The sequence below is a fragment of the Orbicella faveolata genome, unplaced genomic scaffold (assembly GCF_042242905.1).
Source record: "Orbicella faveolata isolate gen_17 unplaced genomic scaffold, um_ofav_v1 contig_1, whole genome shotgun sequence".
NCBI lineage: Eukaryota > Metazoa > Cnidaria > Anthozoa > Scleractinia > Merulinidae > Orbicella > Orbicella faveolata.
Window position 1 is genome coordinate 24,498,477 of NW_028301536.1, and position 25,154 is coordinate 24,523,630.

Here is a 25,154-nt window from a genome sequence, read left to right on the forward strand (position 1 = left end):
GTTGGTCTCGTATGGGATCCGTCGTGTAAACGGGAAAGCCTTTTGGCTATTATCAATTTATTGATCTATTTATTTTGTATCAAAATAAAGCTTTTACTACCCTTAAAGGCAGTGTCGAGAATATGGGTTATCAACCCGTTACTTTACACGACGTATTAAGTGACGTACCGCTGCTCAAGAATCATGTGTGCTCCACTCTACACCCACCGGTGTCACAGTGATATGTGTATCCCCGTGATATGTGTATCCCCGCACACATATCACTAGTGATATGTGTATCCCCTCCAAGATGGCGACCAGTGATATGTGTATCCCCCACCCCCCTCCCCTCTACTTTAAATAGCAATATCCTTCTTGAAAGCGCTCTCGTCGTCCGGTCGCTTACTGGACGAACGACTAACCCTAACAGACTTAAAACACAAATCTCAATTTTTGTAGTTGAAAAAGCATACGTATCTGCTGCTGGAATTGTGTTCTTGATCCTAACTGGTTTTCTGCGAGCAGGATATGATGAATTTAAAGTTGAACACCAAATGGATCTAGATATATTTCAATTTGAGTTTCACGGCACGGGATTTCTAGGACGATATTAATTGCGCGGTGCATTCTCACCCATCGAGTAACGCATATTCTCCACTGTTCATCGCCTTGTTTGCATCTGAATTATTCGTGGAGTGAAACACATATCACTGCTTCGACCCGCTCGCGATAAAATGACTAGTGGCACTCGTGTATCCCCTGCACCCGCTTTTCAGTTCGACTTTTTGTAAGATATGTTAAGTCTCAAGCTGTATACATTGCTATACTGCGAACATTGCTAACAAGTTTCATAACAATCGACGTTTATTCTTCGGCAGTTAGCCTAGATAACGGCTGTCTTCAGGGGATACACATATCACTGCGCCATGTAGTAATTAGTGATATGTGTATCCCCTGCATGCGGTCGTGTACAACCGAGGTCAGTGAAACTCCAGAAATCCCAAGCTATGAATAAATGCCGGGTGTGAATCTTTCTAGCAAGCCAGTTTTGACAATTCAAATGTAATGGCCATTTTTCTTCTTGGGTAGAAAGCCAATATAACAGCTGTGTCCATGGGGATACACATATCACTAGTTCATGAAATAATCAGTGATATGTGTATCCCTTTTATCCCGTGCACGCGTGCACGCGTTTTTAGTGGCATTATCGCGTTTCAAACTCTAGTAAACCCAAGCCGTGTAAAAACGTCGTGTGCTAATATTGCCTGCAGTTTTGACAACGTTGATGCGCTATATTATAACAGTTGTGTTTATGGGGATACACATATCACTGCGCCATGAAATAATTAGTGATATGTGTATCCCCTGCACGCGATTTCAGTTTAGATATTTAGACATTCGAGTTGCAAACTCCGCAAACCTCAACCTGGGTATAAACGTCGTCGCGAGTAAGCAGCCAGCACGTTTCGGCAATAATTGGCCATTTTCTTCGATCAGGTAGATTAAGATAGCCAATCTAAAGGCTGTGTTTAGGGGATACACACTGAAATCACTGCGCCATGAAATAATTAGTGATATGTGTATCCGCTGTTCGAAGTTTTAGTCAGATATGCAATCGAGTCGGTTGGAACTCAACCAAACTCAAGAAATCCTAATCTGCTCCGTTGGGCGCGAATTCATTTCTGGTTTCTCCTACTCTTTACAGCGCTCGTTGAAAACCCGCAACCGAGTCGCCATTTTGTTCGTTGAATGCCCAGGCGCGTAGCAGTGTTTTGTGTATCCCCACGGGGGATACACATATCACTAGTGATATGTGTGCGGGGATACACATATCAGTTGTTAGCGACGCAGTTAAAGAGTTCTGTAGAGTACTGTGAAGCTATTTTGCAAAGAAATCTAAGCTTCGAAATTCTCCAAACACAACAGACTTTAATTCAACGATGTTAAATTCTCTTAAACAAAGAAGTGTACGTGAAGAAACCAATGGATGTTAACTACGTGACAAATGAAAAGGATATCGAGGACTTGCGACAAGCAGTTCCGGGTCAAGTTGTTGTCAGTTGGACAGATTCTTCTCAATCCGTGGCGGAAGGAAACGGCCTGGAAGAAGCAGAAGTTGGAAGAGAAGCTAACTTTACAATCACAACAAAAGATTCCGAAGGAAAACAGTGTTATAACGAAAATGATAAATTGGCAGTTCGACTCAGGACTTCATCAGAGGAGGACCCGATAGAGTTGGCGATTCGAGACCGTAAAGATGGTAAATACAACGTCGCCTACACTCTTTGCTGTGTTTATTATGAATGTAGAGTGGAAATCACCCTCAATGATCAACCCCTGACTGGTAGTCCCTGGTATGTTCAGGTCTCTCCGCATCAGTACAAGTCAACATTTAAGTTTGGATCTTTTGGGTGGGAAGTGCAAGTTGCATGTTGCAATGTGAATGACACTATTGCAGTAGCAGACATTAATAATTATAGAGTCCAACTGTTTAGTTCAAGTGGGACCTTCATTGAAGAATTTGTTTTTGATAAATGTCAAGGTAAACCTGTCTCACTGGCCTTTACCAGATCTGGTGAGATCATGGTTGTTCACACTCGTCAAATTTCTCTGTTTACTGAAAGACTGAAATTCATTAAACGTATCACTAATGTACATGTGAAGAATCCACGGCGTCTGTCGATTGCCCATGATGGCCGGATGATTCTGCTTGGCTTAGATGACATGTCAATTTTTGTCCTCTCCGCTGATGGGACCGAAATGTTGCTTTCTATCACTTCTCCAGACTGCGACAATACATTCAGGTCCACGCCAACTTCAGCTGTTTATCATCAGGACTTGTACTTTGTGTCATATTGCAGTGCTCATCACATCAAAGTGTTCAATAAGGAAGGACAGTTTCTGCACGACATTGGGAGGGAGGGATCTGGTGATGGACAGTTGAGTTCTCCTACTGGATTGGCTATTGACAACTTTAACAACCTTATCGTCGCTGACAAAGGACAACCAAAAGTTTTCTCACTTGATGGAAAATTTGTTAATATTTTTGCAGGGACCTTTTGCGAATCTTATTCAATTGCTGTTTCCAGCAGAGGGTATGTGTTGGCTTCTAACAAGTTTAGAGGCGGTCATGTTGAGGTTCTTGATTGAAAACAAAAAAGAAAAAGGACATCGAGGACTTGCGACAAGCAGTTCCGGGTCAAGTTGTTGACAGTTGGACAGACTCTTCTCGATCCGTGGCGGAAGGAAACGGCTTGGAAGAAGCAGAAGTTGGAAGAGAAGCCAACTTTACAATCACAACAAAATATTCCGAAGGAAAACAGTGTTATAATGAAAATAATAAACTGGCAATTACAATCAAGGCTGGGGAGGAACTAATGGAGAAGGTGATTCAAGAAAGAAAAAATGGTGACTGCGTATACCATCAATACGTTCATTGTATGTGACATTAACATAACAGCAGGTAGGAAAGTCTATTAATTCCTCACTGGCAAGGCAATTAATCTACTAAGAAAAGATTTAGATAAACATTTCAGAGTGAAAACTAGCGAAATTAATAACGAACAACGTTTCGCCGGAATGAAGCCACATGTGCTTTGAAGCGTTTTTCGATCTTGAAGAAATGTCAAAACAAACTTGACTGTTTCATTTATGAAATGTTTTTCATTAAAGAACTTAAACCTGTTCTTAACGTACATCCATAAATACTTTACTGCATTCAGATATTCGTATTCCGAAATACATCGCACTTGACTTTTGAACTTGACAATGCTGTCAGGAGGACGGCGAAACATTGTTCGCATTTTAATTTCACCAGTTCTCATTCTAAAAAATTTAATCGACCTTGTACAATTGCTACTCCTAATTAACAATTAGATTATTCGCTCTCGATTTCTATGAGGTGATAGTTGATGAGGCCTTCGGCCTTCCGCCTCATCAACTATCACCTCATAGAAATCGAGAGCGAATAATCTAACTGTTTTAGTAGAATTCTTACTTAAATTTACTTCAAATAACGGTTTCCAATTATTTTCTTGACGTATTATTTAACTTTGCGTCTGAAAAAGATCGCTCGGATTGACTTGTCATTTAAGGTGGGTGAATACAGTTTTTGATACCCGTGTTTCACTCACCTTTTTCTCTAAAACCCTTGATCCCTCGGTCGTCAAAAATGGCAGCAAGCTAGTTAACAACACAAACTTTGGTTTTTTGATGGTTAAGCTGACGTATGTGCCGTTGCCATGGCAACATGAATAAATATAAACAGACCTTTAAAATCGGTTTTGTTTATTTGCAGAAAATCTAGTCATTAGATTTTCTTTACAATTTGCAGGCAACAAGCTTGTAACGATTCTCACAAGTTAACACCATTTTGCTAATAATTTAACAGAGAGATCTTTAATTATCCCTCTTTGAAGGTTCACTGGAATATCTAGAATTTCCTTTGTTAAAGTTCAATTATTTTCAATACTCCAGTTACTTATTTCCTAAAGTATTTTCGTGCCAAGTTTCGTGAAATTCTAATGAGTGGTTCTCGAGAAATAGGCGTATTTCCGAGAGTGCAATTTTCATTCAATCGCAATTTTTTGACTTACTACGCATGCGCTGCATTTAACTGGGTTTTTTTCGGTAAGAAAGAAAAAGCTGAGAATTGCTGGGTTCTTTGCATCGTTACCTTTTCTAACATATCTTTGTAATAGAAGACTAAAGTCAACAATACACTGCGTTCAATTAGAGAAAAATAGCACAGATATTGCGGGTGTTGAGTAAATAAAATGATCGCTCTTTTGACGGCATGTTTGTTTTTTGCAATCCTTGTGCACGCGCTGAATTGCATCAGCAAAAGCGCGCGCGAAAACTGTGTTCGGCCACCTTAAAATTGAAGTTGTGTGCTCGCGCGCATCAGTTTTTTCAATAATTTCAACTTTTTTAAACGTCAAGAAACCGAAAATTTTCCTCCAAAACTTCGGAAGAACGAAAAAACGTCATTTCCTAGACGACCTTCAGCCACTGCACACTAATGCTGATAGTGTTCAAAGGCCATTCAGATTACAGCATTTGCATTAGTATACTAGTAGAATTCTACTAATAATGGTTATGTGATTGTTCATTATGATGTCAAAAATGCTCATGTTATAGTTTTTCATTGAAGACTGGTGCAGTAGTAGTGTGACTATTTTTTTAAAACTTTTCCAAACATCACTGGAACAAAATTTTATATCACTGGCAATATAGAGAATTACCAGTTCGAAGAGTGGAAGAATCTATACAAACTGAGTTACATGCCTCACATCCATTAAGTACAAAAAATAAGAGAAATTTGTATGGGTCCGTACTTCACTTGCTGATTTTGGGAAAGTTAAAATAACTCATTCACGACCTTATTTTTGTGACGCTACTAATATATCTTAGTGGTTTTATTGGATTTAAGAGGTAAACGTAATTTATCATAGAAAAAATAAGTGAAAAGCTCTTAAACTTAACAAACCGAATGTGGTTTAGCGTGGTCTGTACTCTTATCGACAACGAGTACGCGTCATTACAGTGGTCAAAATGCTTTGGACACACAACAAATTCTGACCACTGTGATGACGCGTACTCGTTGTCGATAAGAGTGCAGTCCACGCTAAACCACATTCGATATGCTTTTTACTACAATATCAATCTTTGTCAAGATTTGTTGACAATTGAAAACTCCGACTTGAAAGTGCGTGCGCTGCACTATGCTGATGAGCTACTTGTATGTGTCAGACTTTCCTTTCAAAAACTTTTGCCAACTTGCTCAACATGGAGAACCAATAAGAAAAAAATGTTTGGGAAAAGAGTGATGACGTGTACTCATTGTCGATCAGAGGACAGACCACTCTAAACCACATTTGTTTTTTACCACAATATCAACGTCAAAGAAAATGACGACTAACTGAATAACAGAAACCGTAGGGCTAGGACTAGGTAAAGGCTGCTAAACCGTCTGCTAAACCACCCTCGTTACTCTCAGAACTTTACAGTAGATTCTAATGAAAGCATTTGCTGCGTCGGGGGTCAAGTAATACTCTCGATGGTACAGTCACACGGCTTCAATGAATTTGGTCAGACTACTGTTTTGAGCGTTTGCTCTTCTTTGGCGAAATTTAGTGGACTAGTATGAGTCAGTAGAGACTATGCTAAACTAAGCGTGCGGTCTACACAGAAGGCAGCGCGCGTCCCTCTTAACAGGGCTTGCTGTTAGATAGGAAATGAAAGTTAAGTTCAGAATACCATTAATACAGTAAGAGGATCGCCATTTATAGAAAAAAAGTCTCTTTTATTAGCCCAAGTATCAATAAAGAGTCACAATATCCACATATTTTCCGTTGTACTAGTATACAGTGTGATAGTTCGATCATATGCAACAATGGAGCCATGTTACGATTCATGTGTTCATTTCTATGCAAGTAGTATCAGGTCCATCAAGAATGGGTTCAATCTCCCTTTGGTTCCCAGTCTCTTGTCTTGTCTCGGCCTGGCTTAACAATCTGGGACCTGAGACAGCGATTCCCACTGCACCAGTTGGGGCCGTGAGGAGAATGGACAGCACAGCTATGGTTAATATCTACAGTGTAGTTCAAATGAGCAAGTATACGTCATCTTAAATCAGTTGTAAATGATATGTTCCGTCAGGTTTTTTCTTATCAGTTTTCTTCGTACTTGCTTTTGGTGCTGTAAGTTTTGACATGAAAATTCACGCTAAGATTAAGGGGCTACGTCACAGTTTGCGCATCTTGAAGAGTTTAGCCGAAATTTTTCAAGTTCGTCGTTTGTAATCCGTGTTAATCTTCTCGATCCTCGACCATCCTTGTTCCTTAAATGGTTTATTATTATCTCTTTGGTGTTTTTCTATCTTAGTAAACTGTTATTTTCAGGTTTCCTTCAATTTAAAGGCAATTTTGCACATGGCCAAAATAATTCAAAATACCGTGACTGAGCTCCTTTAACGCCGGTTACATCTTATTTCAGCAAGACCCGGTGCCCCCAGCGCTAGCTCTGGCAAGTATTCTGTTGCGAGTACCCAGCTTTATTATTAGCAGTTTTCATAAATTGGTCTTTTAAAGAGAGAGATGTTGTGGGACCCTGTTATTGCTTTCTGACATACTGTACTTGAAGTCATCAAACTCATTAATAATTCATCGAGTGAAAACAAAGAAAATCACAGCCGTGAAGGAGGTTTGGATACACGGTCTTAATTAGCACAGCTTTTGACGATTTTACTTCTCCCTTTACTCCTTAGGTTTTGTTTCGATTGAGAAGATGTATCAAACACTAGAGACAGTGTTTCATCGGTTATCCAAAAACTTCGAATTTCTTCAAAAATACTTCGCTGCGCCGGCGTCATATTTTCAACTCTCCTCTCGGTGTTTGGATATCCCGATGAAACACTGTCTCTCGTGTTTGATATATTACTTGAAAGCAAAGCGGCCTTGAATTTTACAAGTAGTTTGCTTTGTCCTTGTTTCGAGATGAGAAGTTGGCAGCCTCAGCAAATCAAGAAAATCGTGGAATATTCTAAGATAAGAGGTTTTTATAAGAACCATACTACAATTATCAGTCGAGTGAGGCACGACGAAAGTTTGGTGACCAGTTTTTAATGTTCAACTTTTGTTGTTTTTACGGGGAATTGGCTCCGTTTCAAGCGGCAACTTGTCTGCCTTTTTTAATTTAAACGTTGTTAAATTTTAAAAAGTCCAAAACTCGTCACCAAACTCTGTCTCGCCTTATTCAACTGATAATCAAAGTAACTCGTTAACAGAATTGTGATGACACCATACATAATGAACCAATGACTAAGACTTGGCGGCTTAATGGTTGGTGCGTTCGACTTTGGATCGAGCGGCGTGAGCTCAAGATGTGGCCTGGGTCACTGTGTTGTGTTCTCACCTTGCCCCTATCCACCAGTGACTGGCACAATGCTGGGGGTAGCCAGCGATTTTGTTTGAGGGTGACTTTGCCAATTTTTAAAATTTATTAACTAAAAGTACCTGAATACCAAGCTCTTCTTGATACATTCCAGTGAAACCACGTTCCCGAGCGATATCGAGTGACATGGAACCGATGGCGGCCTGAAAATACCGAACAGTTACAAAGGATGAGGTGATGACCGCAATAATTCTTGAAGCACCTTAATTAGGTCCAGTCACTTGTACATGTATGTTCATTTCAGTTGTATACCTGCCTTAATTTATTTCCAAAAAAGAAAAAAAGAAAAAAAAAAACCCAGCTACAGCGTGTATAAATTACACAGTATCAGAAAATAAAGTGACTTCTCCAAACTTACAGGTAGCAACTATGTAATCTACATGTAGCAATTTCTTCACGTTTTTGACTGATGCTGGTCATCTCGTCTGAAACTTCTTAGCTGTGTATAAACTTACTCGGAGTTCAAAAATAAGCGATTTTTCATGACATAGCTATGCTCGTTTGATGTTAAAATTTGCAGCCTTGTGAGGTACAGATTTATTTTGCAATATTTAGAGAGGAAGATGCAGGTCCTCAATCCTGGTCGAATTGGAATTTAGATATGTTGGTTTTTGTGGAGGGAGGAAAACAGGAGAACCCGGAGAAAAACCCTCGGAGCAAGGCAAGAACCAACAACAAGCTCAACCCACATATGGCACCGGACCAGAATTGAACCTGGGCCACATTGGTAGGAGGTGGGCGCTCTCTCCACTGCCCCATCCCTGCTCCCCTGCTCCCCATCCCTGCTCATTACTCTATAGCCGGTATGCATACTCATCTCACAGCAGGAGTGACCCTTGCACAGTACTTGATGACCCTATTCGTAATTACTTTGCACTCTGTTGTTCACCTGGACTGTAGCTTTTGGTGACCAGGCAATGGCCACAAATAATTTGTCCTTGATGCTGAGATTGTTTCCAGATACCACAAGAAAGGTCACAATCAGTCTGATGACCACTGCTATGGTGAGCAAACCAAAAGCCTTTCCTGAAAATAAAAGACACAACAGGGATTTTTAACAGCTCTTTTTCCCTTCATCACTGCATGGTAAAAGGCACCAAGACCAGCTGGAAAAAGGAGGCTGAATTCTGGAGTCTAAAGGATATTGCTTAATTGTAATAAACTAGACTATCACAGCCATATTTTTTCTCATATTTTTATTTAATCGTTGAATGCACTGATACCATCAACTGCAAATACTTTTTACATGACAATCTATTATTTTGTCACTTAACTTTACTGCGATATTGTAAAGAACATCTCTCAGTCTATCGTATAGTAATCATAATTTAGCAATTCAAATACTAAGTAATTGGATGGTATTTGAGTGACAGAAACCCAAAGCTGTTTTTGATAATACACCAGTGTGTAAACTACTCATTCATATTTTCCTCCAACAGTAAAATATTATTTTCAACATCTTGATGTTCTGGCCATACACTGTATTTCCACAGTAGTTAAGGAAAACTCAGAATATTGTACTACATACCAATGAGTGTACTTTCCATGTACTCAATACTGACTTCAGCTCCTATCAAACCAAACAGCAGAGGTTGAAAGAATTCCCATACTATAGCCATAGCTTCAGCTATAGGAGCCTACACATAAGAAAACACAAACATTACTTAATATATCATGAACTGAATGACTGAGCTACATGTAGTTGATCATTCTGAAAAAAAAAGAATAGTGCACCACCTTCTTCTGGGGTCATTTCCATATCTTTGTTATCACTTAGAACTTGCTGTTCTTAATACAGAGTGTACTGGAGTAACTGAGGTGAACAAAAATGGAAACAGGCAACAAACTGCTTTCCACCCCCATTAGGATGCTGACGATTACTTTCTGGACAATCATTGTCATGCCCAGTTTAATGTTCTCTCTTGTTTAGTAATAATAGTTTTTGAATTCTTGATTTTTTCTCTGAAGAAAACTTGACTTTTTCTCAGACGATCCTGAACTTATATTAAACCTACACCAACCTTCTCTATGTCTCCCCAGCCATATGAGGCCACGGTAGCCATTACAAGAACACCAAGTGCCCCCGCTCCTGAAAACTGTGCCACATTACTACCAAACACTGAGAGCATGGCACAACCAAGGAGAATCACAAATCTGTTACGAGATCTGTCTTGCTAGCAGTAAAAAGAAGACATGAAAGACATGAAAGATGAAAACAAATCAAATCTTTCAGAAAGCAATCAGCATCTACTGTATCTACATGCATATATTCTGTGTGCATGCACATCGAATACATGTATAAGTATATTTACCTCAGTTTTGTTTGGTAAAAACCAACATAAAACTCCCACCAAGCCTCCAAATACAACACCCATTAACAGCTCAATCGGTCCTCTGAAGATGTTGAACACTATGTTTCCTAAGTGCAAGTATTAAGACATCCAAACGCATCAGTTTAATGCAGTTTGTAGTGTCAAATACAATGTTACATGTAACTGTTTGTGGGATGTGGTGCAGCCTAGTGGTTCACCATCATCATCGTTCCTAACTCTCCTCTGGGAGAATAGGGCCATTGGCCTAGTGGTTAGGGCACTGGGTTTGTAATCTGGAGCACCCGGTTTCAAATTCTCCTTCCTGCCACTAGATTGATTTGTGTGTGGTGGTCCCATATTCAACTCCTCTACCAGCTTTGTAGACAGCCAACTGATCAGCCTCCCACCAGTTGGGATTTTTTAACAAGCTTCTGTTCAATTTACAATATTTGTTTGCTTGTTTAATTTCCATGTCTCCAATTAGTGCAGCAGTGTTTAAGACACTGTGCACAACTCTTTAATCAAGATATAAATTAATTTTTATGAATAGTAATTTTACCATATATTCCATGTGTATCAAGTGACTAACCTTTTGAAAAAGCAATCCCTAGAAACACTCCAAACAAACTTATGGCAATGACATCATCAAATGATGCTGCTGCCATAACTAAAGTGGGAATTCCCTGTACGATACCAAAACCTTTTTGTTGCAGAGTGAGCAGCTGAGGAACTACAACAGCTGGTGTGACAGCACCAAGGACAAACCTGATATTAAAAGAGAACACCACATACACCTATAGCTGTATGTTCACATATTGGTCACTGTTTGACTGGCAATCAATGACAGACTTCAGAGACAACTAAATTAATACATCCTTCTGGTGAATTAAATCCCAGCTGCTTGTTCAGTACTTACCGGTATGTGTAGCTTCTTAACATCACGAAAACATTTTAAAACTTTCTTATACATGTAGTCTCCCTTTACCCTTCAATTGAGCAAATTTGAGTTGCAAGTTTCGTGTTGCTTCCAGTAAACTGTCAAATACTGGAACATAAATTATTTGCACTGCAACACTGTAGACTGCAGACTGCAGACTGCAGACTTTTATAGTATATCTTATGTCACCATTTCCATTATCGGACCATAAACAGGCTAACCTGGGCATAATGTAAGCTGAGTGAAAGTCTGTGCTGCATTTAGCCTGAATATCACTCAGGTTAGACTAGTTTGTTTATGGTTAGCTCTTGTTAATAGAAATAGTGATGTAATATACACTTTTTACTAATCATCTGCAGTCTGCAGACTGCAGTCCAGACCTGGTGTAAAATGAAGACTCAGAGGGTAACATGCAGACCGTAGACCAGGGGTAAAATGCAGACTGCAGACTGTAGACTTCTTTAACTGAATTGTATTACTATTTCCCTCATTGAGAGCTAACCCTAAACAGGCTAACCGGTGCATTATTTAGGCTATCCTGAATGATATGCAGGCTAACTGGAGTGATATTCAATCTATTACCCGAGTGATATTCAGGCTAACCGGTCTGAATAACTCTGTTTTAATGGTCAGTACTCGATGATGGAAACAACAAGATATATACTTAAAAAGTCTGTAGTCTGCAGTCTGCATTTTACCCCTGGGCCAGTTTCTTCAAAGCCAGATTATAAAGCTAACCCAGGATTAGCAAGTATTTTTATTTCAGTTGTAGTAACTTTTTCAGTGGGGTTTTCTGTTTATACTGTTTGTACTTCAGTTTTGAGCTTGGCTAAGCTCAAACTATACAAAATGTAAGCAGTAAAAAACGCTTTTATACAAGAAAAATGAGTAGTTCAATTAACTTTTAATCCTGGATTAGCATTAACCAGCTTTCGAACAACCCGGCCCTTCAGTCTGCATTAGGGGTGGCGAATGGTAAATGCGAGACTTTGCAAGACGACAAGATTAGCATTTTTCTTTGCGAGCCCATGACATTTTGATTTCTTCAATTGCGAGACCGAGACTTTAAAGTGTTTTAATTGCGAACTCAAGACATTCAGGTTCTGAGATGTTGTGATGTCATTTAACTTTATAAAAAAAAAAAAGCAAATCAGTACTTAACGACTTTCTTAGCCTTGAAAAAATCGAGACTGCGAGACAGCTTTGTGAGAAAAATCGAGACTGCGAGATCCGTGAAATTTGGCGAAAATTTTGCGAGACCATGGGTTTTTAAAGGACCATTCGCCACCCCTTGCATTTTAATCCCGGTCTACAGTCTGCAGTCTGCACTCCGCAGTCTGCGTTTTACACTGACCGCTTAAACTGACTGGTCACTAGTTACATGTACCCCCGATGTACTTACCCAAGCTGAAAGCCCCAAAGCCAAGGCATGTCCAACAACAGGTTTCCCACAACAGCCACTGTGATGGCCTCTCCGATGCACGGGGAAAAGGCCAAGCGAATTAAAGTGAATTTCAGCCTTCGTAATGCTCCTGGGTCGAGTTCCAAACCAGATCTCGTCAAAATGACAACAAGCGCCATGCTTCGCAGAGTTGCTGACCATTTCTTGTCAATGTGTCGAGCAACGTTGATTCCTGGCACATTTCTAAGAATAAATCCCACAACAAGCATCCCTAACAGAGGTGGCAAAGTATCTCTTGATAGTTTTCTCGTCAAAAAGCCACCTAAAGCAGCAAGAACTACAACGTTGAAAATTCCGAAGATATTGCCTCCTGGTAAAAGTTCTTGACCAAGAATTGACCATAATACTGCCCAACACAATAACACGATAAAGCCGCGAGTTAAGATTTGTCCCCAGAACCCTGAAGGAGGTGCTACGTGTGTAAGACACTGTCGAAGCTTGCCTTTTTTGTTTGTTACAGGAGTTTCCTGATCACAATTTGAAAGGTTCTCTTCGTCCGCCATGATGAAATCTACTTAAGTGTCACCATACATGACAACATTTTCCCAATATGAGAAACCGCTGTCCAGTGTTCTTGAGGCTGAAAGAGCTTCGGAGTCAAAAATGTAATCAAAAAAGCAGTAATAATCAGGGAGACGTCAAAAAGGATAGCATTTGAATTTCAGTCACTTTCCTTCTTAAAAAGAGAAGAGCTAGAGCTGGAAAAAAACAAGCGAGTTTTTTTCGACTTTATTTCGCGCGACGCTTCGCGCGTGTATTCTCGCGTGTCTCCCTCTTGGTCACATGACAATAAATCCAAAATGGAAGTTATATCTCGTGTCATCAAAATTCAGCTTCCAAACTATCTCAGATCACTGCCAATCCCTTCCACATTTGGGGGATTTCTAAAGCTCTCTGGTAGCGAGTGGGTGCAGCTTGTACCATTTGTGGTGACGACCTCTGTCGTTGTGTACCTGGTAATTTCAGCGCTTGTGCCCTCGAAGCCTAGGAAAGAAGAGGAGTGGGTGAACAAAACACATCAAAAAGAAAAGGAAAAAGTAGCGGATGCGTTTCAAATTGAAGACCTGGGAGACAAGAGTGTTTTCTGTCGTTGCTGGAAATCAAAAAAGGTTTGTATAGATACCTTTCCGATTCTCTCTTTTTATTGTAACTTGGAAAACAAGCAAGCTTATGCAACGGTCAATTTTAGTAGTGCCTCCCCCGCCCCCTCCCCCCCCCCCCCCGCGCCGGGCGTATCCAGCAAAAACTGTAAATGACTTTTATGAAACGGACCGTCTCAGATAGCTGTCGAATCCATTTATTATCTGGAGCTAATTTCATTTGTTTGATACGTGATAGCAGGAGATGTAAATATAAATAAGATAATTTATATGTTTTCCCAACCTCATTTCCCAGGCTTTGCCCTTAGAGATTGGGAGGGGTGGGAAAGGCCCTGGCATGGGCTGGTCACATGGTAAAACTAAATTTTATCACTTACACTAATTTATGCACTCCTTTGGTTGATCCTGTCGGTGTAAAATGGGGTCGTCGAGCCTTCTAGCCTGTGAACAGGCGGATTGCTGGTTTTTGATTTACGCTGCTGAAAAATAATGGTATTTTTTGGCAGCTATGTGAGGCAAAAGCAGGAAATCCTTCTGTGTTGGCATGCTACAGGCCTACACGACTCCTACAGTGTGTGACATTTATGCATTTGCCATTCTCTTTGAATCTTCGGTCTCTCAACCTTTCTTTGCTTCACGTGTGTTTCTGAATACTCCTAGGGCACATTATGCCGTGTTATTGGGAGGAATTATAAGTAGAGTGGAGCCATTTGGCAAATTGTTTAGAAATCATAGGTCTACATGGTTTCCACTGTTATCTGTAAGTTGCATTGCAGAGTTTGACACCCCTGTAATTTGCCATGTGCTTATACTTTGTTTAGGCTCATTTCTATTGCAAGATAAGTTCTAAGCTCTCTTAGTTAGGGCTCTCGAGGGACATTATATTAGTTTGAAATACTCCTTGAACATGTTGCTTACTTGCATTCTACATTGTGATGCCAGGACCAGCTGTTGGATTAGTTTTTTTCATGGATACATGTATCATATTTGCTTTGCCGGCTTTTCTTCAGAGATTACCGTAGCTTTACTTTAAGAAAGCTACATGTGTATGTTTGTGTAGAGATGTTCTGATGTTTCTTGCATCAATTTGATCGACCTTTTGTCTCACGAGCTCAATGTTTAGGTTTATACCTTCTTTGTTCGTTCTGGCACCACATGATTCGAATGTAGCTGCTTTAACGCGCAAGTCTGTTGACTGTACTGCGTGTTATTTGTGCCTTTGTTTGGCTTTGTTCAAGCACAAAGCTGGCTAGAAATAGCTTACAGGGAGTTGCATGTATTACGTTCAAAACACTTTTCATCATAGATATTAAAAAACGGTGAGTAACGAATGGGTAGTCAGTGAGTAAACAGAGCAGTTTCAAATGAGTGTCAAAAGTTATCAGGCAGTTACTTTGGTTTTGGTTTTGGTTTTGGTTTTCTACAGCTTGAGATTGGCTGAGTAGTCCAATTGGCAAGTAATTAGTTTAGTTTTGGTTTTACAACACTCAATTGAAAACCGCTCTAGATAAATATATTATTAAGCAATAAGTAATCAGCATAAAGGCAAACAATTTACATTTGCCTGGGCATGCAAGTGATTTAAAATGAACCAGTGCCATTCCTAGTACAGATTATATCACCTGGTATGCCACTGACTATGATATGAAATGGCTTGCAATTCATTATGAAGTGCAATTAAGTTAACATCAGAATGAAATAATGAACACATTGAACATTCAGGTAGCCTCAATTTTGTGGTTTATTTTCAGTTTCCGTACTGTGATGGCAGCCACAATCAGCATAACAAGGAAACTGGGGATAATGTGGGGCCTGTTATTTTTAAGAGAGCAAACCCATCTTCTTAAATGGCATTTTGGGCCTCTTGATATCAAAGTGTGATTTGTTTGGTTATGAACACAGTGAACAGTTTTATCTTTTTTTGTCAACACTTGGCATCTTGGTATGCTCAAGGATACCACATGTAATTAATGCAGCGCAGTCCCTGTGTAAACTGCTTTTCATGATAATATTGTAATTCAGCAATCACTACTGGTAATTGTATAATAAGCTAGGCTCAAAATTCATTTTGGCGCTTGTTGAGAAACAACAGCAGCAGTTACTTACCATAATTATTGAAAGTACTGACTTACTGTTGAACACTATAACCAAGAAAAACTTTGATAATTAGTGGGGATGCATTTTACTTTTCACTATCTAGATGTCTTTCAAAATTAAAATTGATGTATTTCAAATCATGAATCAATTATTTTTATTTGCACTTTATACATTGGATGATGTTGGCTGCTTTTAAAATTATTGTGTGTATTTGGGTAGTCCAAAATCTGCAATAACAGAGGTTTATAAATGTGCCTGACCAATGAAATACTCAACAAGGCTTATCTTTCAAGCTAACAAAGGGTCGAGGGCTGAGTGAGAGTGAAAAAGCCAAAAATATCCACAGCTGATAAACAATCTGTAGGGGAAGCAGAGGTGAATTAAAGGTCATATTTTTTACTGGGGATGAGTCAACCTCGTTTCCAGGGCTTATCCATCAGTCAGGTGTGAGTTAACCTGTGATTAGGTGTTCTTTTTTAACAGCAGGAGGAAGGAGAACTTCTGCCCACATTCGACGAAAAATAAAAAGTAAAAAAAGAATGTGTGATCGCAGGTTAGGTGTGAGTAGACAATCACTGTTTAGTCTTTGCAAAGAAAGAAGGGAGGGGACTTTCGTTGTGTTCTGCTGAGCTCTCTTTCACTATCAGTGATTTATTATTTGCCCTTCACAGCTGGCCCTCCAAGCTCAATATTTTGGTAACAACATTAATTAATCACTAGATATCATTAGAACACTGTATGCAGGGGCGTAGCGTGAGATTTTGAAGGTGTACGCACAGCGCGCAAATGCTAGGGGGGTCTGGGGGCATGCTCCCCCAGAAAATTTTGAAATTTAGGGTCTCGGAAATGCCATTTCCAACTATTTCCGCAGAAATTTTTTATAAATAAATGCGACGCAAAATGCCGGAGTTGGTTGTTTATTTTACCCATCTTTAGAGTTTTCGGTAACCTACAACAAAAAATGGGGTAAGACATTGGTAAAAACAGGGCAAGACGTACACTCTTTAGACGGGCAAACTCTGTTATAACATCATCAATGTCAACGTCCTTATGCTTGGAAATGTGCAAAATTGCTAAAGAGCTCAATCTCCCATCTGCCATGGTACTTCGTAAGGGTGTTTTCGATCTCTTCATACTGCTGAAACTATGCTCAGCAGTGCAAGCGATCTCATTCCCAGAGTCTCCGTTCCCCTTGACCAGCGGTCGGAAAACAAGAGCTCTGGGAGCAGCCATTTTGAAATAACTGACTTCTGCCCATCCGGTTTCACTGCGCAGTCTGCATCTATGGCGCACGCCTGAAATGGTTGCTTCTAGAGCTCTCGTTTCCGACCGCTGGTCAAGGGGAACGGAGACTGGAACGAGATTGCAGTGCAAGTTGATACAGGTACGTCAACAATGTTGTCACAGTAACATAAACTCCGTGATAGAATTGAGGGTTGTCATGATCAAGAGTCGCAACCAAAGTCTTTGGCTTCACATTACCATCCATTCCACTCCACTTTTGCCTCCATCTTTTGACCTCGGATTTGAATTCGCCCTTAGAGATGTCCATGTCACTGCCGAAGTAGCAGTAGATATCATTAACGGTTCTTTCTGTTAGCTCAGTGAGCTTCGCTGGAATATAGAATTAAAGCTAAAAGGGTGTTGGCTTCCTAAAACAACTAGAGAGTGAACAAGTCTGGGAAGCCAAATAACGTTTCTTGTCGTTTATGGATTAATTAAAAGTACTGAGAAAACAAACACACAGGCCAGTATAATTCGAAATTTAAAAATCTGTCCTATTTTATCATAACTTTGACAAATGCTATAAGGGAATAAAACTTTTTTTCCAGATTTCAACTGTACGCACGGGCGTACGTGCGTATATGGACGCTACGCCCCTGGTATGATTTGTGCTTCTATTGGTTATGTGTCAACAATGCTAGGTAGAAAATCAGCCAGTTCTCTTTGGAGCCCCTCTTTCTATTCCCCACAATGTTGATTATCATTCCTGAAAGTTGCTCTTTTGACTGCCCGGGGAGGGGAAGACTCCCATATAAAAAGAATGGGGGTGCTCGTGGGAAATTTTAAAAAGGACCCCTAAGAGGTACCAAGATCCAGTTTTGTGTGTGTGGCTTGAAATTTTTTTCAGCCCTCAGAGGTACCAATTCTAGAACAAAGCATTACCTCCTCTCATGTTTTTTTGGCTTGATACCCTAAAAGGTACAGCAAAAGCTCCTGCTGTGGACCTTTTGAGTCTATCACCCCAAGAAGTACCAAAACCGCTTCATTAACCCTTAAAAGAGGTAGTATCTCCGAGAAATTAGATAAAATAATAGTGATATTCAACAGTGATATTGATGGTGCTCCAACGCTTACCTTGGGACAGCTCATTGGGCTCTCTGTGTATCTAATAGTAGCCACTCGGGCTTAAGTCACGCAATGCTCCCAGGAAGCTCTGCGTGACTTTCGCCCGAGGCTATCTTCTTATCAAGCGCAAGCTATGGTTGAAATAACTTAAAATCAAAGGGAAAATAGTTCTCTAAAGCCAATTTCCTCTGGTGCAAACTTAAACAGCGAACCATCAGTGCATTAACTGCTTATTTCTCAGCGAAAAAAATCTTAGCCGAGCGTTAAAGAGTTCACACCCATTTGTTTACACTGTACAATTCATACATTTTATAATGTGCACAAGATAGAGAAAGAACATATTTGGAAAAGTATACTTTTACAAATTAGTGTTTTTGCTTTAACTTTATCAACAACAATAGAAATGTTTTGCCTGAAGTTTGAACGTTTTTAAAATATTTCTAACATTTGATATTGATTCAATGCGCTGAATAGAGTGTGGGGTGTTCACGTGACGTCATCAAATTCTCAAATCCAAAACTAAAGAGCCACTGAAGGTTTTGTCAAGATCAGGCATAAAAGGTACTAAATTTATATCTGTGTACAACTTTCCAGCTCAATAGCGTCCTTCGTTTGGAAACAAGCGCATTTTGAATTTCGGAGTTCTGGCGGTGCGTGACATATTCCGTGACATATTCCGTGACATATTCCGTGACATATTCTCTTTTCCGGCCGCCATATTGGAGCATGGCGGCTCCATACCAGGCTCTATATAATTTTGCGCGGAACATTTCCACGAATATCTCAACTTTGAGACAACGCACACACCTTAAACTTTGGAGAACTGCCTTGCTTATTTATTGTCTATAGTATCACCATTTCTTGACTTTATCTACTGAATGGTATTTGATTTTATTTTTTATTGCGTGACAATGAACACACTCTTTATTGATGTGAACATTTATTCAAATAAACGAATTGTCACGTGATCAACTGTAGTTCAAAATGGAAGCCGTTTCACGAGCTATTAAAGTTCAGCTCCCAAACTATCTCAAATCTCTGCCAGTGCCTTCCACATTTGGTGGATTTTTAAAGCTCACGAGGAAGGAGTGGGTGCGGCTTGCACCACTGCTGGTGGCAGAATCGCTGCTGTTGTATCTCGTGATCTCATGGCTGTTGCGCTTATTTTCGAAGCCCGCTGCGAAGAAGGAGGCGCACCCAGACTGGATCAACAAAACACTGCAAAAGGATAAGGAAAAGGTTGCTGACACTATCCAGATTGAGGATTTAGCAGAGAAGGCTGCTTACCATGCTTTCTGTCGTTGCTGGAAGTCGAAGAAGGTAAAACTGGCGTTTTACTAGAAGTTACATAACAATACATTATGTAATGAGTGGTCATTCCTAATCAATCAAACGAAGCAATCAACAAAACGCAGCAAAGGGCAAAGGGAAAGATACTGACTCTATTCAGATTGACGATTTAGCAGAGAAGGCTGCTTATCACGCTCTCTGTCGTCGCTGGAAGTCGAAGAAGGTTAAACTTGTATTTTACTAGCAGTTCAAATTACATGTACTGCGTTTTGAAACGAGGGTCCGGTGGGAGATGGATACCCCTTTATATGGGCTCTATAGGTATGTGCGGCCCCAAAGGATAGGGTTTTTCAGTCGTTTTGGTCATAAATAGGGTATTGATGTTGGCCATTTTGGTCTTAAATAGGGTATGGTTTTTGTACTCGAGTCTTGAATTGGGTATGTTTCTTAGAAGAAGCTACTTTTTCATCGTTATCAATAAGAACGTCAATAAAAGCCCTTCATAACTTAAGTTTAAGGTAACTGTGCCAGCCACAACGGTCATAAATAGGGTATCGGATTTTGGCCAGGTCGTAAATAGGGTAGGGAAAATCTCAGATTTCAGTCATGAATAGGGTAATGGTTTTGGGAAGTGGGCCGCACACCCCCACTCAACTTTTCTGGGAGTACCCCCCGGAACAAGGGTAGGGGTCAACCTTTTAACCAATCAAGAAAGCACTGCTTAAGAAAAAGGTTGCCGCAAATTTAGCACAGAAGGCTGCTTATTATGCTATCTGTCATTGCTGGAAACCAAATAGAGAAGGTAAAACCTACATTTTACAAGATGCTCAAATTAATACGTTACAGTATATAACGAGGGGTATCCGTCCATCCCACCTCTCCCTCCACCACTCGAAAGTAGTGACCCTGAATTCATGTTTGTCAGCGAATCCCGAAAGTAGTGACCAATACTATTCTGTTTTGATAAAGTATAAACCCTATTACACAAATTTCAATCCTTTTTAACTTTCCCCTATATTAAAAACATTCTTGGATCAGCCGCAATCTGGCACACGTTTATGATGGTTACCCTCGTTCAGATGTGACATTGCGTGACATTTGCAACTGCTGTCAGTACTATCATAACCCTGTAACTTTCAGTTTGGTTTCTTCGGACCTATATTTATTAATTGGTTTTGTCGAATTATACTTTGTAATATTGCAAGTATTTTGTAACGTTTTGTATTTGTAACAAAACAAAAGATCTTAACTTAGGGATCTGGGACTGATTGTATTTTGACACCTTGCCATAAATCTGAAGTTCTATATGCTGCAAAATTAATAAAATTATTAGCTTAGTATCCAGTGAGAGAAATTTAAAGTCAATGCTGAATTCTTTCCTTTTCTTATCAGTTTCCAAGGTGTGATGGCTCACATACCCAACACAATAAAGAAACTGGAGACAATGTGGGGCCAGTTGTCCTGAAGAGAAAAAAGCCTGCAGCAGCAGCAGCACCTTCAACTTGACAGACCTGACTAGGCGATACAAGGAGATGATTGTGCAGTTTTTTCTTGAAGTGCAATAAATGTGATAGTGTGCTCTTTTTCAGCTAGTTATTGTCTCTTGATTTTGCAGGTACATGTAGTCTTTGGCAAACATAACTCATTTTTTGTAAAAAAAGAATTAATATTGTTACTTTTTTTAATTTTTAGGTGTTTATTCATGACCAAATCAACGATCAAATGAAATCTTATCAGATTATAAATGATGGATAGTCCATCCAGGCTTCCTTTATGCCCCATAATTCACACCAACTAAACTAGGCTAACTTAATCGGGTTTAGTTTGGTCTCCTCTACACTTTGCAGTCATTTTGAGAAGACAAATTTCATAGTTCAAACCAACTTCCCAACATATTTTGATCAAACAGGTTTTTTGCCGAGCACCTGCGCACCAAAGGTGCATGAGTGGAGCCCCATACCTTAGAAAATTTGGTAACACATTGATCTCAAAAATTTTGGTTGTTGACTGTCCATATGTCCATACGCCAAGCCCCATACCTTGAAAAATAAGAAAGTAGCACCATTACCATAGGTATATCTTTGATATTGGACATCCATGTTATAATTAATTGACAGCTGTCAAAACAAGGTGTCTGCTGATCAGCATCACATGACCATATCGGGGGCTCAGGTCAGGAGCCCATCGAGGTCGTGTGTTTTTTGGAAGTTGACCGCGGACCAAGTACTGGGTTTTCAATTGGATCGCGGGCTTAAGCGAGGTTTTTTCCCTGGGGGAGAGGGAGGCAAAGGCAAAATTTTGACGCAAAAATTTTGACGCGAAAATCCCTCAAAATACGCCAGCTCTCGTGCAGTGAAAATAAACAAAAATAAGGTAAAATGGCCTAATGCCCTGAATGAGAACAAAACAGAAGGTTGCCAACTCCTAAGTGACAAGATATTGTTTTTACAGCTGTAAGTTTTTTTCCATATGATAAGATCAGTGGCAAAACAAAGGCGTTGCAGCGTCATCCGGTGGATCGCCAGATCAGGAATCTGGATGGCATTTTCTTTCAAAGAACCTTGATTCAAAGGATCCACCTCAGTGTTTCTGAAATTCATCCTAGAGAGCTGCAGCGGGTTTTTCTGGTGATACAATTTTCAACCTGGTGCAGAGGAAACTATCGGGAGACTGAGATTACGTTATCAGCGTTGGTCATTTCGAGTCTTTTAAAGCTGAGCAGGTTTCTAATCTCGTCTCGGAGTACGTGAATTGTCGGTAAAGTCTCTGCGAGAAGAGAGGGAAGAAGAGAGACCCTGGAAACTAGTTTGCTGTCGACTTCTAGCTTATATGTCTTGGGAACAAATGTGGCAACACCTTTAGCCAGATATCGGACGGTTTTATGTGCATAGAGCTTTCAAACCATAGCCACACTGCCTGAGCGTATGTGTGTTTCCTTAGCGCAAGAGAGTATTGCCAGAAATGCGATACGAATCGATTGTAAGTTATCTCTAGTATTTTGGCAGGTTTCTCTAACAGAATGTTTGCACTGGAAGTCATTCCTGACTTACTATACTGCAGTCCATTTAGAAATCGGAAACCTCGCCAAGACACACAAAATAATGCTTTGGTCGATTCACTTCTGCATTGTTCTATTAACATTTTTTATTGATTAGTTTCTTCTTTGTCACATAAGTTATAACAACCATTATACAATGTTGATATACATCTTGTCTCCCCTTAAAGTTACAAAAACGCCAGCAAAATATTAGTCTGGTTAGCTCGATCTCGTTCCCAGTGTCCTCTCTCTACCTCGAGAAAGTAGAGATAGGACCCAGGGAACGAGGTGAGCCTTCCCTTCTCCGTTATTAACCTCTCGTAGTTAAACTTTCCACCAGAGGTGGAAGGAGTAAGGGAGAGTTCAGGCACCAAAACTAAGATGTCTTTCTCTTTACAGAAACTCTACCAGCTAAAAGCTTAACTCTGTGAACCTAAAGTTTGAGATGTTAATTCTCCTTAGTTCTGAGAATCTGGGGAGATATGAAGACAAAACCATCTGGATATGGTATGCCTGTTGTTTGCCTACGTTATTACATGGAGAAAATAGAAGTTGATCACTCTTTAGAATTACAGAGTTCAGGCAGAAAATTCCCCTTCGGCTCCCGCTTTGCTTGCAACTATGAAACTGTTAAACTTGAAAATGGTTTCCATGGAGGAAATTGGGTGTGTGCATATTCAAAACAATCCTGTTTTTGGCATTCAAAAATTGTTTACAAAGTTCATTAAAATCCTTTAATACTTTCTGATAACTTTCTTATAAAATTGCTATATAAATCTGTACAAAAAGTCGACGTTTACATTGTCCGCCATTTTGCACACGACGGCCAATCACAGGGCTTACGGCGTTTGTCCAAAACGAGGCCGTAGCAGGGGAGTCCCGCTGGTGTTGCCTGTGTTTGTTCGTTATTATTTCCCGGTCAGCAGGGCTTTTGTGTTTATGGTATCCCGCTTGCATGTCTTGCAGCATATCTTTCCCCAAGTATCTGAAGAGCACCAGTTGAGGCGAATGGCAGCTTTGCAATAGTTTGATCTATCGCCGCTACACTGATTTCGAACTAAAATAAAGAAAAAAAATAAAAGACAAAAAAAGTGAAAAAACCTTAAACGTGGCCGTAGTGCACGTTTTCGTAACACTGGTGTCAGTGACTCGTTTCAACCCTTACACTAGCTCTGAAATCGTTCACCCGGGCCTCGAGAGTAGTCAGCAGGCACCTTGCCAGGAGGGTCTAATTAAAACCAGAGATGGACCTCTGGGTTCCCACCCTAGTAATCCCCAATCCTGACACGAGAAAATCCTCCAAGTTTCCTCCCTGGCTCCCAGAAGAACTATTTTTCGTCAAGAGTGATAAATACTAGTAGTGGGGTATTGGTAAGATAGCTCTAATAAGGCCATTTTGGGTACACACCACGCTACAACTTTTGTCCTTTTTCAGCCATTCAACTATGACGCCGCAAAGTTGTATTTGTTTTGTTTGATAACATGTTAATGTAAGAACCAAGGACCCTTGCTTACAATGTTTATCAATTCTTTTATCACGTGCGCGTGCGTGCAGATTGTGGAAAAGATTGCTTCAAAGTATCTACTTTTGCAAACTTGAATGGCCTAATGTCCTTATAATTTTAGTTAACTGAGAATAAGAACTTTGGAAAACTTGGGACAACTTCTGAAAGATCCAACCTATAAGAGATCTTGGAGTTATTTCAGTATCCTAAATCCGGTAGATTTTGTGAGTTCAAAGTTGATTAAAGTCTAAACGGATATTTTACAAACCCACGTGTTTCACGTTGCTTTGGAGGGCATCCACCACTGGAAATTTTAATATCGTCCAACGCTACGTCACTGGAAAATCCTCTCCCGCGAATAGCCTCGAATACAATCTGCAAACAAGTCATTGTGAGATTAAAAGATCTAGCTCGTGCTACGTTTGACGATTCTGTTGAAAACTGGTATTAAAACTACATGACTATGACGTGTGACGTTTATGATTATGATAACACGCGCGGATTTAGGGGGAGTGTGGATTGGATGGTTAGCCACACCCTTTTTAAAGAAGTAAAAAGTAAAAGATTGAAATCAATTGTGAACATTACAGCATAATTGAAGGGAAACACTCTGAACAGTCACGTCACTGTAATTTCTACTTTGATGCATTGCTAGTATTTGTGGTGTAACAGTTTTAAATTTGGTTCAATTCTCAAATTAAGACATTTAGGGGCATGCCCTATTGATTCTATAACCCCAAGGTACCATCCACCTCATCCCCGCTTGAAAAATCCTGGATCCGCCCCTGGATTATTACTATGATTAGGATAAAAAAGCTTGTTTTTTTCGCGGATATCTTTTTCGTGAAAAGGCTGTTCTTTGTCATTATATAAGATTAATTTTTGACGTAGCATCAGGAGTCAGCTTTTTGCGCACAGGCAAAAGTCTCGTTACTCTTCTAACCTCGCTCTTAAACATTACAACACAGTAACATTCCTTAGAAGGAAACAAAATCCCCGTTTTTGATTATGTGATGAAGATCATGGGAAGTCATTTCTCTGGCTTGACTCACTGATAGAACTCTCCTGTATCCCTGGTTTCTCTCCGCTATCTATAGTAAGAAGACGTGGCTGCATTCTTTATAAAGAGACAG

General features: G+C 40.0%; 5 protein-coding genes across 7 annotated transcripts in view; 3 read left to right on the forward strand and 2 right to left on the reverse strand.

Annotated features, from left to right (window-relative positions):
• Positions 1-1,817: 1,817 nt before the first annotated feature.
• On the forward strand, positions 1,818-3,145 carry LOC149118488 (protein meiotic P26-like). Its single transcript, XM_089296747.1, has one exon. The coding sequence runs from the start codon at positions 1,963-1,965 to the stop codon at positions 3,127-3,129; it is 1,167 nt and encodes a 388-aa protein (XP_089152873.1). The 5' UTR covers positions 1,818-1,962; the 3' UTR covers positions 3,130-3,145.
• Positions 3,146-6,262: 3,117 nt separating this feature from the next.
• LOC110066460 (sodium/hydrogen exchanger 9B2-like) lies at positions 6,263-13,324 on the reverse strand. The gene is made up of 8 exons (XM_020773686.2): positions 12,584-13,324; positions 10,834-11,009; positions 10,245-10,351; positions 9,954-10,106; positions 9,461-9,569; positions 8,822-8,958; positions 7,995-8,075; positions 6,263-6,571 (listed from the first exon to the last, which is right to left on the reverse strand). Exons 1-8 carry the CDS (start codon positions 13,144-13,146, stop codon positions 6,392-6,394), a joined length of 1,506 nt encoding a protein of 501 aa, XP_020629345.2. The 5' UTR covers positions 13,147-13,324; the 3' UTR covers positions 6,263-6,391.
• Positions 13,312-16,244, forward strand: LOC110066462 (CDGSH iron-sulfur domain-containing protein 2-like). The gene is made up of 2 exons (XM_020773689.2): positions 13,312-13,752; positions 15,495-16,244. The coding sequence occupies exons 1-2, from the start codon at positions 13,444-13,446 to the stop codon at positions 15,588-15,590; spliced, it is 405 nt and encodes a 134-aa protein (XP_020629348.2). The 5' UTR covers positions 13,312-13,443; the 3' UTR covers positions 15,591-16,244.
• A 2,882-nt stretch (positions 16,245-19,126) lies between these two features.
• Positions 19,127-21,071, forward strand: LOC110066463 (CDGSH iron-sulfur domain-containing protein 2A-like). The gene is made up of 2 exons (XM_089296766.1): positions 19,127-19,509; positions 20,872-21,071. Exons 1-2 carry the CDS (start codon positions 19,174-19,176, stop codon positions 20,983-20,985), a joined length of 450 nt encoding a protein of 149 aa, XP_089152892.1. The 5' UTR covers positions 19,127-19,173; the 3' UTR covers positions 20,986-21,071.
• Positions 21,072-22,598: 1,527 nt separating this feature from the next.
• Positions 22,599-25,154, reverse strand: part of LOC110066444 (A disintegrin and metalloproteinase with thrombospondin motifs 2-like) — a 35,304-nt gene continuing 32,748 nt past the window's right edge. For 2 of the 3 annotated variants that reach the window (XM_089296780.1, XM_089296770.1), the window contains 2 exons: positions 24,294-24,396; positions 22,599-23,573 (listed from right to left, as the gene is read on the reverse strand). In XM_089296780.1, the coding sequence (XP_089152906.1) occupies positions 23,425-23,573; positions 24,294-24,396 (252 nt within the window). In that variant the 3' untranslated portion in view covers positions 22,599-23,424. Of the gene's footprint in view, positions 23,574-24,289; positions 24,397-25,154 lie in introns of all 3 variants that reach the window. The other variant, XM_089296775.1, reaches the window with a different exon arrangement.

Coding starts and splice junctions, on each gene's coding strand:
- LOC149118488 (XM_089296747.1), top strand. CDS start 1,963: ATGGATGTTAACTACGTGACAAATGAAAAGGATATCGAGGACTTGCGA.
- LOC110066460 (XM_020773686.2), bottom strand. CDS start 13,146: ATGGCGGACGAAGAGAACCTTTCAAATTGTGATCAGGAAACTCCTGTA. Junction 10,352..10,833: donor AGGGATTGCTTTTTCAAAAG/GTTAGTCACTTG, acceptor ACTTGCACTTAG/GAAACATAGTGTTCAACATC. Junction 10,107..10,244: donor TTTTACCAAACAAAACTGAG/GTAAATATACTT, acceptor TTTTACTGCTAG/CAAGACAGATCTCGTAACAG.
- LOC110066462 (XM_020773689.2), top strand. CDS start 13,444: ATGGAAGTTATATCTCGTGTCATCAAAATTCAGCTTCCAAACTATCTC. Junction 13,753..15,494: donor GTTGCTGGAAATCAAAAAAG/GTTTGTATAGAT, acceptor GTTTATTTTCAG/TTTCCGTACTGTGATGGCAG.
- LOC110066463 (XM_089296766.1), top strand. CDS start 19,174: ATGGAAGCCGTTTCACGAGCTATTAAAGTTCAGCTCCCAAACTATCTC. Junction 19,510..20,871: donor GTTGCTGGAAGTCGAAGAAG/GTAAAACTGGCG, acceptor TTTTCTTATCAG/TTTCCAAGGTGTGATGGCTC.